The 18,664-nt window shown below is 46.0% G+C and overlaps 1 protein-coding gene across 5 annotated transcripts in view; it reads right to left on the bottom strand.

Annotated features, from left to right (window-relative positions):
* Positions 1-18,664, bottom strand: part of LOC140388541 (RNA-binding protein 5-like) — a 58,175-nt gene that overhangs the window by 16,578 nt on the left and 22,933 nt on the right. For all 5 annotated transcript variants that reach the window (XM_072472916.1, XM_072472913.1, XM_072472917.1 and 2 more), the window contains 3 exons: positions 12,386-12,451; positions 4,797-4,957; positions 1,171-1,268 (listed from right to left, as the gene is read on the bottom strand). In XM_072472916.1, coding sequence (XP_072329017.1) covers positions 1,171-1,268; positions 4,797-4,957; positions 12,386-12,451 — 325 coding nt within the window. The remainder of the gene's footprint in view (positions 1-1,170; positions 1,269-4,796; positions 4,958-12,385; positions 12,452-18,664) is intronic.

Here is an 18,664-nt window from a genome sequence, read left to right on the forward strand (position 1 = left end):
GGGAAGTAACGGCTAAGTATAGTCCGGTGGGAAACGGACTTGCCAGGGCAGTGTTGCTAATATTGGGAGGGGGTTAGGAAGGGATGGGGAGATGCCCCTGATACCGCCGTGGTGGGGGCGGTTAGGTTTAATTGAGGGTTGGGGTGCCCTTTAAAGATGCCGCCCCAATCTTTGTGGAGCCAGGTGCTGCTGCTATCGGGTGGCACAGTAGCAGTGGTTTGCACAGTTGCTTCACAGCTCCAGAGTCCCAAGGTTCGATTCCCAGCTTGGGTCACTGTCTGTGCGGAGTCTGCATTCTCCCAGTGTCTGCATGGGGTTCTTCCGGCTTCCACCCACAGTCCAAAGATGTGCAGGTTAGGTGAATTGGCCATGCTGAATTGCCCTTATGAGTCCAAAAGGGTTAGCTGGGGTTACGGGGATGGGCTGGAGCAGCTGGAGGGTGCTCTTTCCAAGGGCCGGTGCAAGCTCGATGGACCGAATGGCCTCCTTCTGCACTGTAAATTCTATCAGGTGCTGCCCAGCCAGAATGCCAGCGTAATCCCCAATCACTCATTCATTCCCTCCCCCAGTCAGAATGCCAGCATAAACCTCACCCACTCATTCATTCTCTCTCCCCCCCCCCCCCCCCCCCCCCGTCAGAATGCCATCATAAACCTCACCCACTCATTCATTCCCCCCTCCCCCCCCCCGTCAGAATGCCATCATAAATCCCACCCACTCATTCATTCCCTCCCCTCAGCCAGAATGCCAGCATAATCCCCGCCCACTCACTCATTCTCCTCCCCAGGAGAAAACCGGTTTGTGCAACTGGATAGTTACATGCCGGTTGTCAGTCTGAGCCGAACCAAATTCTGGCTCAGATTCCGCCCCAAGAAAGAGGGAGTAGGTCGAGAAGATCAATGAAAATTATTCATTTCATTAATGTTCTTGTATACCTCCAGCACCTGGAAATGCAGCTGCAATGTGGTCTATGATTCCAGTATGTGGCACAAGGCAACGTAACCTACACGGTTGGTTTCACGCCCCTTTTTTAAAACTTACTCAGTCTTCTAGATTCTCAAACTGATAGCTAGTCCAGAGCAACACTGAATTGGAGGACAGGTTTCCAGCTAAACCTAAATTTGGGGGTAAAGTAAAGTAACGGTATCAGTTTAGCGGCTAGTTACTTACTTCCTTGCGCTCTTTGCAAAATCAACGCCAATAGTTTTGCCATCAACGCTCAGTGGTGGCTGTAAGGACTGCAGTATCTGAAGAAGCTGAGACGCCTCCTGTAAATTGCAAAAAGGAGGAAGACAGCGAGTGGTGAATTTGATTGCACTAAAGATACATTTGAGAGGGTCATCAAAGCAATATTCATGGTTGGAGGGGGTGGTCGGACAGGCAAGATTCCAGTTCTCCCACATTTTCTTTTGGTGGATTTACTGGTTTTTAACCTTGGCATCCTTTTAAGATTTCAAAATTGTTCACTCTTATTTCAGCATTATTAATAATTATACACTTAGCTTTAGTGAGCAGCGGTGTTCATAATGAGGCTAGAGTTGTGATAATTTGCTGTTCCTCCAATTGTTTTATTTGGCTAATTCTAAGAACTTAAAGCAAGTGGATACTAACAACAGTTCTTATTCGTTCAAAGAAAATACTTTTGCACATTCAATCCCGTACCAGCCTCCCCGAACAGGCGCCGGAATATGGCGACTAGGGGCTTTTCACAGTAACTTCATTTGAAGCCTACTTGTGACAATAAGCGATTTTCATTTCATTTCATTTCAATCCCCACAAGGGTGGCAATTGGTGGGGATAAGGGAAAATTTACATTCCCTTACTCACAGCACAGAAGGTAGGCATGCACTTGTAGTGAATAAATGGCTCAAAACCACTTCGCACAAATTAAACGGTGACCATTGTTAATTGGAAGGCGTGTAATTATTTAATGCATCCAGCAAAGGATCAAATTAATGAACTGCACACCCAAATCCACTTAATCAAAACAGATCTTTTTAGGGAAGGCAAACAGGGAAATGGGGCTCCAAAGTTGTACTCTCAACCAAAGAGATTGCTTTGTAGAAAGCAAGAACAAGACGTTATCACATTATCCAAGAACCTGCATTAAGCATTTTACAAGGTACCTGGTGTAAATTGCAGCTTCTAGGGTGCAGTGATTTGACAGTGACTATTCAAAAGAATTGCTTGACTGAACACAGTAGACATTAAATTAATCCATATCCTTGCCCGCTTATGCAGTTTTTAAAAAGCTAAGTTTTTTATTAAAACACACAAAACATGCCACATCCAAGTATCAACTGGTTAGGAAAGCCAGTGCTGTGGGGACTTCTGGTGGCACCCTCGAGGAAGCAGGTCGCAGGTCAGATTGCTCCCACCCACGATGGGCAAACGGACCTTTTAAACGTACTTTTGCGGGACCTGGCGACCTGGTTAGTTTTTAAAAAAAATTTAGAGTACCCAATTATTTTTTGCAATTAAGGGCCAATTTAGCGTGGCCAATCCACCTATCCTGCACATCTTTGGGTTGTTGGGGTGAAACCGTCAGACACGGGGAGAATGTGCAAACTCCACACGGACAGTGACCCAGGGCTGAGATTCGAACCTGGGTCCTCAGTGCCATAGGCAGCAATGCTAACCACTGTGCCACCAAGCTGCCCTGACCTGGTTAGGTTGAGGAGAAGATAGGGAAGAGGCTTCCCCCCCCCCCCCCCACAGGGTATGAGCAGGTGGACCAGAAGTGGTAGAGCGGAGCGGCAGGGCTCGAAGCGGGAGCAGTGGGGACCCCAGGCCAGGCGGCGAAACATGGCGGATGGCAGGTACCAGGGAGCTGAGGCTCACTGGCCAAGGGAGCAGCAGATGGAGTTTTTTAAGAACAGCTTCGCCGAATTGAAGAGGGACACGTTGGACCCGATGAGGGCGGTAATGGACCGAATGGTCGAGGCGCAGGCGGTCCAGGATAAGGCGCTCAGGGAGGTCGAGGTGAAGCTCTCCAGCCAGGCGGACATGGTGGCGGAGCTGGAGCACGAGGTGAAAGAGCTGAATGCCCGCCAGAGGAGGATGCAGGAGCAGCTTGAAGAGCTGGGGAACAGAGCCAGGAGGCAGAATTTGAGGACCGTGTGCCTCACCGAGGGGTCGGATGTGGGTGCATACGTGAAAGGTATGCTTGAGGCGCTGATGGGGCCGGAGGTCTTCCCCCGACCCCTGGAGTTGGATGGGGCGCATAGAAACCCCGCAAGGAAGCCCAGGACGGGCGACCGACCGAGGGCCTTGGTGGTCCGCTTTCACCGGCTTGCTGACAGGGAACGTGTGCTGCGATGGGCCAAGGCGGAGAGGAGCAGCAGATGGGAGGATTGTGAGGTGCGCATCTACCAGGACTTGGGAACAGACCTGGCCAAGAGGCGTGCAGGATTCATCAAGGTAAAGGCAGCCCTCTACAAAAAGGAGTGAGGTTTGGAATGCTGTATCCTGCGAAGCTTTGGGTTACGTTTGAGGAACTCCACTACAACTTTGAGACACCAGAACAGGTTTGGACTTTTATTAAAGAAAAGCTGGACTTGAACTAAAGGGCACTTAGTTATCTCAGTGCTGTACAGTGGCAGCGGTCTGTTAACCTAATTTGCTCTGACTAGGTGTGGACTTTTATTAACAGAAGCTCGACTTGAACTAAAGGACTCTGGTCTCTCAGAGCTTTTGTGTGGCGGCGGTTTGTTAAATTATCCTGTACTGTAATGTTCTATCCAAAATTGTTTTCAGCCGGGACAGAGAGCGGGGGCTGGAGGGCGCATTGTGTAGGGTGTTTTGGGGGTATAGCATAGAGAGAGGGGCCCTGCAAAGGAGGCCCTGCGCTTGGTACCTTTTGGCAAGACATCAGGGCTTCGGATAGGGGGATGGGCTAGGGGCTGGTTAAGGGACTTGAAAGCGCACGGTGAGATACAATCAGGTTAATGGGTCCTTGGTGTGTGGGGGGAGAGAGAGAGAGAGCGAGAGAGAGAGAAAGATGACTACAATGATATTGGAGCAATTTTTACATAAAATATTTGTTCAGTGTGGGTCATGGGACAGCGATGTATGTGCACTGCTCCCTCAAGCTAATTTCTATGGCTTAATAGTAAAATCACTGACCCACTCAAGGATAAGAGATCAGGTAGTCGTAAACACTCTCTCTGGAAATGTTACAAATATGTTTTAAATAAAAAATTTCAACAAAAAAAAAAAAGGAAAGCCAGTGCTGTAAAAGGTACAGGCAGGCAATTAGGAAATGTGTATTTAAATTCAGCGTGCACTGGCTTCGCGCCTTGGAGATTAAGATTGAATGTGTTTTTTATAGTGATGGAAAGTAAACCTCATGTTCTTCACAATGAAAAATCAATTATACTCTGTTCCTCGTGTGCACAGGCCCAAAACATAAAACTGTCAATTGGTATTAAATTCAGAAAGGCCGTGTCAAAGTTGATATGGGAGATAGAAAATGTCACGAATACTGGGTACGTGGTTACATCGCTCATTGCGCCAATTTGGGAGCATTTAGTTTTTCATTTGAGTATTCCTCAAATCAGGCAGCATATAATTCAGCATTAACCAAAATACAGTTAACAGAAATTACAACCCAAATCACCCAAAAGACTGAGATCACTGTGGTATTTTGTCTGAAGTATAATCTGCTACAGTTCAGCATTTGCAGATTTCTCAGCTCGAGGAACTGTATGGTGAGCTATGCAAGGAGATGAACAAATAACTCAAAACCACATGGCTTAGCACTAACATCAATTAAATGATTAACAATAAAAACTCACCACAATAGAAGCAAGCTGCACAAAAGCAAAGCCCCTGTTCAGTTGGGTCTGCTTATCCTTAATCAGCCGAATATTGGAAAGAGACAATGCAGCATGTGGAGAAAGAGCACTTAAGATGGACTCCACTGAAGTGTGGGAGCTAATGTTTCTTAAAATGACAGCTGTTTAAAAGGGGAATAAAAATTTATATAAATTGACAAGATATTACCGGAGGAAACACTACATATTCAGCATATCCATACAGTTAATTATGGTCATGTTAACGTCAGAAACTTGCATGTCAATATCAAGTACAATTAATGTCTCACTAATTTCTAATAGCCCCGATTGTCCAATGAGTAGATAACAAGGGACGCCAATCGGCGGAGCGCCAAAGGGCAGAGCAGGGGGTGCCAAAAGGCAGAGTGGGGATGCCATCATGGTGCCCAGGAAGGGAATTTCATAGCAAGTACAGATACCAACAGAGGGCAGCACAGTGATTAGCACTTCTGCCTCACGGCGCCGAGGACCCTTGTTCGATCCCAGCGCTGGGTCACTGCCCGCGTGGAGTTTGCACATTCTCCCCTTGTCTGCGTGGGTCTCACCCCCACAACCCAACGATGTGCAGGGTAATTGGTCATGTTAAATTGCCCCTTAATTGGAAAAACAAATTGGGTACTCTAAGTACAGCTACCAATAGTGGAGCAAAGGAAATTCTGGGTGCATAAATGGTAAGAATTGAGGAATGCATATCATTTAGAGGTATGGAGCAATGGAGGCGGTTATAGGAATGGGGACAGCGGTGCCCATGAAGAGATTTCAGAAATGAGAATTTGAAATTTGAAGCATTTTGGACCAGGAGCCAATGTAGGTCAGCAAACCACAAAAGTCAGATTTTGTTCCAGCCAGGGCAGTCTTTTAAAAAATAAATTTAAAATACCCAATTCTTTTTTTCCCTCCCCAATTAAGGGGCAGTTTAGCGTGCTCAATCCACCTACCCTGCACATCTTTGGGTTGTGGGGGTGAGACCATGTCGACACGGGGAGAATGTGCAAACTCCACACGGACAGTGACCCGGGGCCGGGATTGAACCCAATCCTCAGCCCCGTGACGCAGAAGTACTAACCACTGCGCCGCCAGTCAGGGCAGTCTTGATTAGAGCTTCCTAACGGTTACATCACTCCTGCACTCCCATTTCTGTGCAGAAATAGGTCAACCCTAGCTTCCTGCCAGTTGCTGCTATGACACACTGAGCAAGTTTAATCACGTGATGAGTCACGCACGGAGGACGATCAGTATCACAAAAACATCCTTCAAAACTACCTCAATCTGTAACCTCATGGCACAGCATATCTCCCACACAACCATTATCACAAACCCTGGTTCAATGAAGAGTGCAGGAGGGCATGGCATGTACAGCACCAGGCAAACCTGGAGAAGAGGTGAAGCTAAAACACACAACTACTTGCGTGCCAAACAGCACTGAACTAAACGATTCCGCAATCGACAGAACAGATCTAAGCTCTGGTCCTGTCACATCATCGTGAATGGTAGAGACCAAAAAACAACTTACTCGAGGAGGCGGCGCTACAAACATCCCCATCATCGATGATGGAGGAGCCAGCATTTCAGTGCAAAAGGCTGGAATATGTGCAACTATCTTCAGCCATAAGTGCCAAGTGGGTGATACAGCTCGGCTTGTTCCGGAGGTCTCCAGCATCACAGATGCAACTCTTGGGCCAATTTGATTCACTCCACATGATATCACAGAACTGCTGAAGGCACTGGATACAGCAACTGTTATGGGCCCTGACAATATTCCAGCAATAGTACTGAAGACCTGTGCTCCAGAACCTGCTGCTTCCAGTATAGCTACAAACACTGGCATCTACCCAGCAATGTGGAAAATTTCCCAGATATCTTCTGTACACAAAAGGCAAGTCAAAACCAACAAGGCCAATTACCATCAGTCTGTTCTCGGTTGTCAGCAACAGTGCTATCAAGCAGCACTTGCTTGGCAAAAAAACTGCTCACTGAATCGCAATTTGCGTCCAGCCAGGGCCACTCAGCTGTACAACATCACTGCAAGAGTTCCTCAGGGTAGTGTCCTAGGCCCATCCATCTTCAGCTGCTTCGTCAATAACCTTCCTTCCATCATAAGGTCAGAAGTGGCCATAAGATCATAAGACATAGGAGCGGAAGTAAGGCCATTCGGCCCATCGAGTCCACTCCACCATTCAACCATGGCTGATTTCAACTCCATTTACCCGCTCGCTCTCCATAGCCCTTAATTACAAAGAACAAACAAAGAACAAAGAAATGTACAGCACAGGAACAGGCCCTTCGGCCCTCCAAGCCCGTGCCGACCATACTGCCCGACTAAACTACAATCTTCTACACTTCCTGGGTCCGTATCCTTCTATCCCCATCCTATTCACATTTTTGTCAAGATGCCCCTTAAATGTCCCTATCGTCCCTGCTTCCACTACCTCCTCCGGTAGTGAGTTCCAGGCACCCACTACCCTCTGCGTAAAAAACTTGCCTTGTACATCTACTCTAAACCTTGCCCCTCTCACCTTAAACCTATGCCCCCTAGTAATTGACCCCTCTACCCTGGGGAAAAGCCTCTGACTATCCACTCTGTCTATGCCCCTCATAATTTTGTATACCTCTATCAGGTCGCCCCTCAAGCTCCTTCGTTCCAGTGAGAACAAACCGAGTTTATTCAATCGCTCCTCATAGCTTATGCCCTCCATACCAGGCAACATTCTGGTAAATCTCTTCTGCACCCTCTCTAAAGCCTCCACATCCTTCTGGTAGTGTGGCGACCAGAATTGAACACTATACTCCAAGTGTGGCCTAACTAAGGTTCTATACAGCTGCAACATGACTTGCCAATTCTTATACTCAATGCCCCGGCCAATGAAGGCAAGCATGCTGTATGCCTTCTTGACTACCTTCTCCACCCGTGTTGCCCCTTTCAATGACCTGTGGACCTGTACTCCTAGATCTCTTTGACTTTCAATACTCTTGAGGGTTCTACCATTCACTGTATATTCCCTACCTGCATTAGCCCTTCCAAAATGCATTACCTCACATTTGTCCGGATTAAACTCCATCTGCCATCTCTCCGCCCAAGTCTCCAGACAATCTAAATCCTGCTGTATCCTCAGACAGTCCTCATCGCTATCCGCAATTCCACCAACCTTTGTGTCGTCTGCAAACTTACTAATCAGACCAGTTACATTTTCCTCCAAATCATTTATATATACTACAAAGAGCAAAGGTCCCAGCACTGATCCCTGTGGAACACCACTGGTCACAGCCCTCCAATTAGAAAAGCATCCCTCCATTGCTACCCTCTGCCTTCTATGGCCTAGCCAGTTCTGTATCCACCTTGCCAGTTCACCCCTGATCCCGTGTGACTTCACCTTTTGTACTAGTCTACCATGAGGGACCTTGTCAAAGGCCTTACTGAAGTCCATATAGACAACATCTACTGCCCTACCGGCATCAATCATCTTAGTGACCTCCTCGAAAAACTCGATCAAGTTAGTGAGACACGACCTCCCCTTCACAAAACCGTGCTGCCTCTCACTAATACGTCCATTTGCTTCCAAATGGGAGTAGATGCTGTCTCGAAGAATTCTCTCCAGTAATTTCCCTACCACTGAAGGAAGGCTCACCGGCCTGTAGTTCCCGAGATTATCCTTGCTACCCTTCTTAAACAGAGGAACAACATTGGCTATTCTCCAGTCCTCCGGGACATCCCCTGAAGACAGCGGGGATCCAAAGATTTCTGTCAAGGCCTCAGCAATTTCCTCTCCAGCCTCCTTCAGTATTCTGGGGTAGATCCCATCAGGCCCTGGGGACTTATCTACCTTAATATTTTTTAAGACACCCAACACCTCGTCTTTTTGGATCACAATGTGACCCAGGCTATCTACACCCCCTTCTCCAGACTCAACATCTACCAATTCCTTCTCTTTGGTGAATACTGATGCAAAGTATTCATTTAGTACCTCGCCCATTTCCTCTGGCTCCACACATAGATTCCCTTGCCTATCCTTCAGTGGGCCAACCCTTTCCCTGGCTACCCTCTTACTTTTTATGTATGTGTAAAAAGCCTTGGGATTTTCCTTAACCCTATTTGCCAATGACTTTTCGTGACCCCTTCTAGCCCTCCTGACTCCTTGCTTAATTTCCTTCCTACTTTCCTTATATGCCACACAGGCTTCGTCTGTTCCCAGCCTTTTAGCCCTGACAAATGCCTCCTTTTTCTTTTTGACGAGGCCTACAATATCACTCGTCATCCAAGGTTCCCGAAAATTGCCGTATTTATCTTTCTTCCTCACAGGAACATGCCGGTCCTGTATTCCTTTCAACTGCCACTTGAAAGCCTCCCACATGTCAGATGTTGATTTGCCCTCAAACATCCGCCCCCAATCTATGTTCTTCAGTTCCCGCCTAATATTGTTATAATTAGCCTTCCCCCAATTTAGCACATTCATCCTCGGACCACTCTTATCCTTGTCCACCAGTACTTTAAAACTTACTGAATTGTGGTCACTGTTACCGAAATGCTCCCCTACTGAAACATCTACCACCTGGCCGGGCTCATTCCCCAATACCAGGTCCAGTACCGCCCCTTCCCTAGTTGGACTGTTTACATATTGTTTTAAGAAGCCCCCCTGGATGCTCCTTACAAACTCCGCCCCGTCTAAGCCCCTGGCCCTAAGTGAGTCCCAGTCAATATTGGGGAAGTTGAAGTCTCCCATCACCACAACCCTGTTGTTTTTACTCTTTTCCAAAATCTGTCTACCTATCTGCTCCTCTATCTCCCGCTGGCTGTTGGGAGGCCTGTAGTATACCCCCAACATTGTGACTGCACCCTTCTTATTCCTGATCTCTACCCATATAGCCTCACTGCCCTCTGAGGTGTCCTCTCGCAGTATAGCTGTGATATTCTCCCGAACAAGTAGCGCAACTCCGCCTCCCCTTTTACATCCCCCTCTATCCCGCCTGAAACATCTAAATCCTGGAACGTTTAGCTGCCAATCCTGCCCTTCCCTCAACCAGGTCTCTGTAATGGCAACAACATCATAGTTCCAAGTAGTAATCCAAGCTCTAAGTTCATCTGCCTTACCCGTAATGCTCCTTGCATTAAAACATATGCACTTCAGGCCACCAGAGCCGCTGTGTTCAGCATCTTCTCCCCGTCTGCTCTGCCTCAGAGCCACACTGTCCCTATTCCCTAGTTCTCCCTCAATGCTCTCACCTTCTGACCTATTGCTCCCGTGCCCACCCCCCTGCCATACTAGTTTAAACCCTCCCGTGTGACACTAGCAAACCTCGCGGCCAGGATATTTATGCCTCTCCGGTTTAGATGCAACCCGTCCATCTTATACAGGTCACACCTGCCCCGGAAGAGCTCCCAGTGGTCCAGATAACGGAAACCCTCCCTCCTACACCAGCTGTTTAGCCACGTGTTTATCTGCTCTATCTTCCTATTTCTAGCCTCACTGGCACGTGGCACAGGGAGTAATCCCGAGATTACAACCCTCGAGGTCCTGTCTTTTAACTTTCTGCCTAGCTCCCTGAACTCCTGCTGCAGGACCTCATGCCCCTTCCTGCCTATGTCGTTAGTACCAATATGTACAACGACCTCTGCCTGTTTGCCCTCCCCCTTCAGGATTCCCTCTACCCGTTCGGAGACATCCTGCACCCTGGCACCAGGGAGGCAACATACCATCCTGGAGTCTCTTTCACGTCCACAGAAGCGCCTATCTGTGCCCCTGACTATAGAGTCCCCTATTACTATTACTCTTCTGCGCTTTGACCCTCCCTTCTGAACATCAGAGCCAGCCGTGGTGCCACTGCTCTGGCTGCTGCTGTTTTCCCCTGATAGGCTATCCCCCCCGACAGTATCCAAAGGGGTATATCTGTTCGAGAGGGGGACAACCACAGGGGATTCCTGCACTGACTGCCTGCCCTTTCTGGTGGTCACCCATTTCTCTGCCTGCACCTTGGGTGTGACCATATTTACATAACTACGAGAAATTCCACAAAATTCCACGAGAAATCAAGAATTTATCAACTTCTGTCTTAAAGACACTCAACGTCCCGGCCTCCACCGCCCTCTGTGGCCATGAATTCCACAGACCCACCACTCTCTGGCTGAAGAAATTTCAGATGGTCACTGTACAATGTTTGGCACCATTTGTAACTCAGAAATAGAATTTACAGTGTAGGAGGCCATTCGGCCCATTGAGTCTGCACCGGCCCTTGGAAAGAGCACCCCACCCAAGCCCACACCCCACCTAACCTTTTTGGACACGAAGGACAATTTATCATAGCCAATCCACCTAACCTGCACAACTGTGGAAGGAAACCGGAGTACCAGAGGAAACCCATGCAGGCACGGGGAGAACATGCAGACTCCGCCCAGACAGTGACCCAGCTGGAAATCGAACCTGGGACCCTGGAGCTGTGAAGCAACTGTGCTAACCACTGTGCTACCGTGCCGCCTCAGATACTGAAGCAGTCCAATCCAAATTGAGGAAGACTGGGACGATAGACATGCTTGGGCCGCAAGCAACAGCTAACATTCGAGCCACAAAAGTACCAAGCAATGGCAATCTCCAACAAAAGCAAATCTAACCATCGGAACTTGACATTCAATGGCATTCACATCACTGAATCCACCATTATCAACATTCTTGAGGTTACAATAACCAGAAACTGAAATGGGCTAGCCATATAAATAGTGCGACTACAAGAGCAGGTCAGAGGCTAGGAATCTTGCACTGAATCACTCACCTCCTGAATCCACAAAGCCTATCTACCGTCTACAAGTCACAAGTCAGGAGTGTGATGGAATACTCTCTCCTTGCCTGGTGGGTGCAGCTCCAACAAAACTCAAGGAGCTGGACATCATCCAGGACCAAGCATTCCACTTGATTAGCACCCCTTCACCAGTGATAGCAGTGTGTAAAAACTACAAGATGCATTTCAGGAATTAACCAAGACTCCTTAGGCAGCATCTTCTAAACCTAACGACCGCTACCACCTAGGAGGGCAACAGATACATGGGAACACCACTGCCTGCAAGTTCCCCAAGTCATTCACCATCCTGACATGAAAATATATCGCCGTTCCTTCACTGGGTCAAAATCCTGGAACTCCCAACCTAGTAGCACTGTGGGTGCACCTACACCTCAGCGGTTCAAGTCGGCAGCTCACCACCACATTTCTCAAGCGCAATTAGGGATGGGCAATAAATGCTGATGGAGCCAGCGACACCCACTTTCCGAAAATGAAATTAAAAAGATGGATGGTGAATAACTGGATGAATATAGTTTGCAATTATGGAGAAGCTAGAGAAAGTACAAATCCATTAAGATTTAAATGTATTTGAATATTCTTCTACGGTTTAACATAAAACATGATCTTCCCACTGGCAATGTAGTGTAAGATTTATTACTGGAAATTTATTGCAATGATTACCAAGAAATTCTGCAGCTAATGTACATTATAAATGTTAACAGAACTATTTTCAAAAGATATCAAATAAACAGGCAGGAAATTCTCAGAAAACCAGTTTAGCTTACTATCACTGTAGTAATCAAGTGATTGTTGAACTTCGACTGATGCAGGGTGTTGATCCTGTTCCGACTCTGGGTAAAAGAAAAACAGATACCAAATTTCATTATAAAATGAATAAATCAGTGACTACTGAATAAACTGGAAATCATGCAACAGTACAAAGGTTATAGTGAGGGCAGACGGTGGCGAAGTGGTTAGCATTGCTGCCTCACGGCACCGAGGTCCCAGGTTCGATTCCGGCTCTGGGTCACTGTCCGTGTGGAGTTTGCACGTTCTCCCCATGTTTGCGTAGGTTTCGCCCTCCCCCAACCCAAAGATGTGCAGGGTAGGTGGATTGGCCACGTTAAACTGCCCTTTACTTGGAAAAAATTAATTGGGCACTCTAAATTTTTTTTTTTAAAGTTATAGTCTGTTTTATGGAACAATTCTATAAGTGGAAACATTTTCCATCTCAGTCCTGAATGACTGACCCTTTATCATGAGACTATGCTCCATAGTTCTAGATTCTCCAGCCAGATGAACAGACTCTTGGCTTCTATCCTGTTAAGTCCTCATATGATCTTGGCAGCACAGGGTTCAATTCCTACTTGGGTCACTGTCTGTGCGGAATCTGCATGTTCATAGAATTTACAGTGCAGAAGGAGGCCATTCGGCCCATCGGGTCTGCACCTGCCCATGGAAAGATCACCCTACCTAAGCCCAGACCTCGACCCTATCCCCGTAACCCAGTAATCCTATCTAACCTTTTTGGGCACTAAGGGCAAATTAGCATGGCCAATCCACTTAACTCGCACATATTTGGACTGTGGGAGGAAACCGGAGTACCCCGAGAAAACCCACGCAGACACGGGGAGAATGTGCAGACTCCGCACAGTGACCCAAGCTGGGAATCGAACCTGCAACTGTGAAGCAACTGTGCTAACAACTGTGTTACCGTGCCGCCCATGCTCTCCCCGGGTACTCCGATTTCCTCCCACAAGTCCAGAAAGAAGTGCTATTAGGTAATAGGACATTCTGAATTCTCCCTCAGTGTACCCGAACAGGTGCTGGGGTGTGGCGACTAGTGGCTTTTCGCAGTAACTTCACTGCAGTGTTAATGTAAGCCTACCAGTAAAGATTATTATTGTATGTTTCAATGGTATGGGATTATGGGGAGAAGGTAGGATATGAGAAACACATCAGCCATGATTGAATGGCGGAGCAGTCTCGATGGGTCGAATGGACTAATTCTGCTCCTAAGTCTTATGGCTATTCTACTTGATCTCTTCTGAGGCCATCATTCTCAAACCAGGAATTAATTGTCAATCTTCATTGCATCAGTGCTAGGCTAAGTATGTTCTTCAAATTTCTCGTCAGTAGTGCCAACCATTAATATTAGATTTTGTTTGGAAAAATATACTTTATTCGTAAATCATAGAATCCCTAGTGCAGATAGAGTGCCATTCGGCACATTGAGTCTGCACCGGCCCTGGCTCAGATAGAGCACCCTCGAGTCCAATTCTCCGCCCCTATTCCCATAACGCTACCTAACTGTTGGGCAATATTAGCACTGCCAATTCACCTAACCGGCACATCTTTGGACAGGAAACCGGAACACCCGAAGGAAACCCACACAGACACAGGGAAAACGTGCAAACTCCACGCAGTCACCAGAGGTAAGAATCGAACATGGGTCCCTGGCGCTGTGAGGCAGCAGTGCTAACCACTGTGCCATGAAATTATCTGAAAGAATATTTCAAAGCGGCCATCACACAAAATGCAACAATATTCAGGTTTTCTGCATAGATCATGCTACACTGTGAGGTGCTTCAATACAGTAAAATAAACATTACAGGCAGTTCAGCATTAATATTAAATGAGCAGCTCTACAGCATCAAATGCAATCCTCCATTAAATTTTCAGAATATTTTTATGGGCGGCACGGTGACCCAGTGGTTAGCTCTGCTGCCTCACAGCTCTGAGGACACGGCTTCGATCCCGGTCCCAGGTTACTGCATGTGGAGTTTGCACATTCTCCCCGTGTCTACGTGGGTCTCACCCCCACAACCCAAAGATGTGCAGAGTAGATAGATTGGCCACACTAAATTGACTCTTAATTGGAAAAAAGAATCAGGTGCTCTAATTTTTCTTTTAAAATTCAGAATATTTTAAAGTTACAAATCCAGCTTCACAATGAAGCCGCCAGTATTCTTGGGTAACTTCTCTAAACTAAACCAGTGTTTGTCCCTTGAACTGAGTGACTCGCTGGGCCCTTTCAGAGGGCATTTAAGAGTCAAGCATATTGTTGTGGGTTTGGAGTCACATGTAGGCCAGACAAGGTAAGGAAGGCAGATTTCCTTCCTTAAAGGACATTAGTGAACCAGATAGGTTTTCACGACAATTGGCAAAGATTACACATTCATCATTAGACTTTTAAGTCTTGTAGAGGGGAAGCACATTTCTGCAAACTGTTCGTAGATGGAAACACTGCCAGTTTCAGCAGGCTCACGGGCACATTGATTTACCCAAATCTAGTCCCTTTTCATCATTTCCAAGTCTGTGGTTTTGTCCGCTCGCACTTTCCATCCTTTCCTCAACTATCCCCAAGTTTGTTTGAGAGGAATCTGTTTGTGCCCAAACCAGTAGTGGTTCTTTCTCAAGGCTGTATCATCGCATGGTATCCTCCGGGCCCTCCCCTCTGTAGCAGATAAGAGGACCGGGAGGCTGAGCTTGGGCTGTGTCTCACTGACGACAGGTGGGAGGGTCAACACTCGGTTAAGTTTAATTCAATTTAAAGTCCTGCATAGAATTCACTTTACTAAAGCCAGAATTAGCAGGTTTTCTCCTCATACAGACAAACACTTGCGCCGCTGACCACACCCGATATGTTCTGGCTGTTCAGATCTGGTCATCTTTTTTTTTTAAAACAACACCCTCACCAATATTCTGGATATTGACCCGAGAGCCCAATCCTTTTAACAGCCATATTCGGAATTTCATCCATACCGACCAGTCTCACTAAGAATGAAGTCGCCGTTACCACATTTGCTTCATTGATAGCTCACAGGTGGATTTTATTGACCTGGAAATCCCCCAAACTATCGAATACTGGTTAGAAATCTTGATGTCCTTTTTATGTATGCCATGAGGAGTTTAACGGAGAATATCTTTTGTAGATGGCAATCCTTTGGCTCGGTCTTCAAGGAATTGATTGCTGTTGACTATTAAGTTCAGTTTTTAAAAATAATTTTGTGTTGTATATTTGGGGGTGGGGGGACTTAATGGATAACTGTGTATTGCTCGGTTTCCCTGCTTCCTTCCCCACTTGATAACCAATAAAAATGTTTTTTTTTTTTTTTAAATCATTCAGACTTTTAATGCCAGATTTTTTTTTTTTATTGAATCAAATTTTCACCCATCTGCCATGGTGGGATTCAGACCCAGATCCCCAATGCATTACCTTGGGTCTCTGGATTACTAGTCCAGTGACAATACAAGGCAAAATGAATCAAGGGCAGCACGGTAACACAGTGGTTATCACAATTGCTTCACAGATCCAGAGTCCTGGGTTCGGTTCCCGGCTTGAGTCACTGTCTGTGCGGAGTCTGCATGTTCTCCCCATGTCTGCGTAGGTTTCCTCCGGGTGCTCCGGTTTCTCCCACAGCCTAAAGATGTGCGGGTTAGGTGGATTGGCCATGCTAAATTGCCCTTAGTGTCGAAAAAGGTCAAGTGGGGTTATTGAGTTACAGGAATAGGGTGGAGGCGTGGGCTTGAGTGGGGTTCTCTTTCCAAACTTGGGGATAGTTGAGGAAAGGATGTAAAGAGCCACGGTGCAGACTCTCTGGGCCGAATGGCTTCCTTCAGCACTGTAAATTCTATGATTCTATGAATTAAGGCTATAGAGAGATCTTATTTTCATTTGAATTAGCATATAAATTAACCAAAGCATAGAGGTGGGAACAAGAGGGCGGTAAGAACAGCATTAATTCTAAAATAATGAAGATGCTGATCAGGGCTTCAGCAGCAGCAGAGGTAATGTACAGGTAAAAGCATTCAATGTTACCGAAGCTACAATAAGCAGTCGATGGATCAGATGTAACAACTGTGTAAAGTAGAAGTAGTTCAAGTGGAAATGTAGGATGATGGAATAAGTTACAGTCAAAAACCTAGGTTCTGGGAGGAACCAGAAGGAAAGGAGTTGGGTTTTAAAATTGAGCAAAAGGAAATTCAACTCATCCAGAAATTAGTTGATGCTATCACATATGTAAAACGCTGTTCCATTTTACCAAGGGATTATATAAAATTGCATATCGCACAAAAAAAAGCCATTCAGCCTATTACAAAAATAAAGGTAGTTATAAGTGGGTTCAATTTGATGTTTCTGTGTCTGTAAGGGTAAAACCTAGTTCGCAGATTTATGCTGGACAAATGTGTTTGTGTGTGGGGGCTGGTTTCAATTCAAACTGCGATTCTAGTGTGCTTACAGAGGGCTACAGCATGAAGAGTAAATAAATCAGCAGTGGTTGTTTAGTAACTGGAGCTTTTAAGTTTTAGTTTAGCTAATTTGATTGCAGTTGGAGATAAGTAGTGAAAGAGAAGGCAGCTCTATTAGAGGTAGTTAGCTTTAGAAGGATATAGAGGGAACATTTCTCTCAGCCTTGCTAGACGAAAAGCCATACTATGGAGTAATGGTTAAGAAAATAGATGCCGGAAATCTAAACTCCAGCTAGTTAAAGAAACTAGATAAATTAAGAGAAGTTTCCAAGAAGTCTGGAGTTAACAGAACTGGGAACCAGACAGATTACTGTTCAGTAAAATCAGAGTTGAAAAGGCATTGGATTGTGAGAGGTCAAAAAGATATCTACAGTCATGTTAAGGTTTGTGAGAAATTACTACAGTTTGGACGATATTATTTGAAATAATTGTGGAAATCGGTGGCCGGACCTCAAAATTTGTGTAAAAGCCTTTAAGACAAAGGAAACCTGAAGGGAGAGGTGTAAAACCGGAAAATGAAAGTTTGATGGAAACAGCAGAGGGAAAGCATAATTTAAAAGATGATTTGAAAGTGTGACTTTTGAAAGTGGAATTTGAAATCACGTGTGATGAAGTCAGAGTTCGGTGAAACAAGGGGGCTCTCGGTACAAGAATCATCTTGGGGGAGGCGGTGGAGAAATCCAGACATTCACATAGGTTCAGGAGGAGTATCTTTTTACCAGTTATCTTGTGTGCTTAAAAAGGACTTTGTGTGTCAATCAGACCACTGTAATTTAAGATGTGCTTTGTAATCAGTGTTAATCCTAAAACCTGTGTGCCATTGGTAAACTAAAGGAGTATTGTGATATAATCCAATTTTCTGTAGCGTTTAATAGGTGCTTTTTTATTGTTGTTAAAACTAGTTAGCAGTCTTGTGATACTTCCTTCAAATTTTATTTTGAAAAGTGCAAGTTACAGTCTTTTGAGCCAGTGTTTCATTCTGGGATTTTCCCGTCCAGTTTTTCAAATGGGATCATAACAAGCCCAACCAGCATTTATGCTTCAGTCAAGCATCCTCACATCCTTCATCAGTCAACGTATTCTCATTTTCCTTCCGCTGCATATCTCAACTACTTCTTGTGGCAACATCTTCCATATTCTCACCACTCTCCAAGTAGTTTCTTCTGAATTCCCTATTGCATTTCTCGGTGACTGTCTTAGATTGATGGCCTTCAGAGCTCTTCCCCTCAATAGAGGGGAACAATTCCCTGTAATAGAGCTCTTCCCCTCAAATAGAAACACACTGACACCAGACTATCGATGCTTTTTAACATTTTTAAACGCCTCTACTGGGTCACTAACTTTCTTTTGCCAAGAGAAAAAGGAGACACTGCATGCTCATCCTTTCCTATTATAATCACCTCTCAGTTCTGGCTTAAATTTTGTAAATCGTTTTTGCACCCACCCAAAGAACAAAGAACAAAGAAATGTACAGAACAGGAACAGGCCCTTCGGCCCTCCAAGCCCGTGCCGACCACGCTGCCCGACTAAACTACAATCTTCTACACTTCCTGGGTCCGTATCCCTCTATTCCCATCCTATTCATGTATTTGTCAAGATGCCCCTAAATGTCACTATCGTCCCTGCTTCCACCACCTCCTCCGGTAACGAGTTCCATGCACCCACTACCCTCTGCGTAAAAAACTTGCCTCGTACATCTACTCTAAACCTTGCCCCTCTCACCTTAAACCTATGCCCCCTAGTAATTGACTCCTCTACCCTGGGTAAAAGCCTCTGACTATCCACTCTGTCTATGCCCCTCATAATTTTGT

Source organism: Scyliorhinus torazame, chromosome 13, assembly GCF_047496885.1.
Source record: "Scyliorhinus torazame isolate Kashiwa2021f chromosome 13, sScyTor2.1, whole genome shotgun sequence".
Taxonomy (NCBI): domain Eukaryota; kingdom Metazoa; phylum Chordata; class Chondrichthyes; order Carcharhiniformes; family Scyliorhinidae; genus Scyliorhinus; species Scyliorhinus torazame.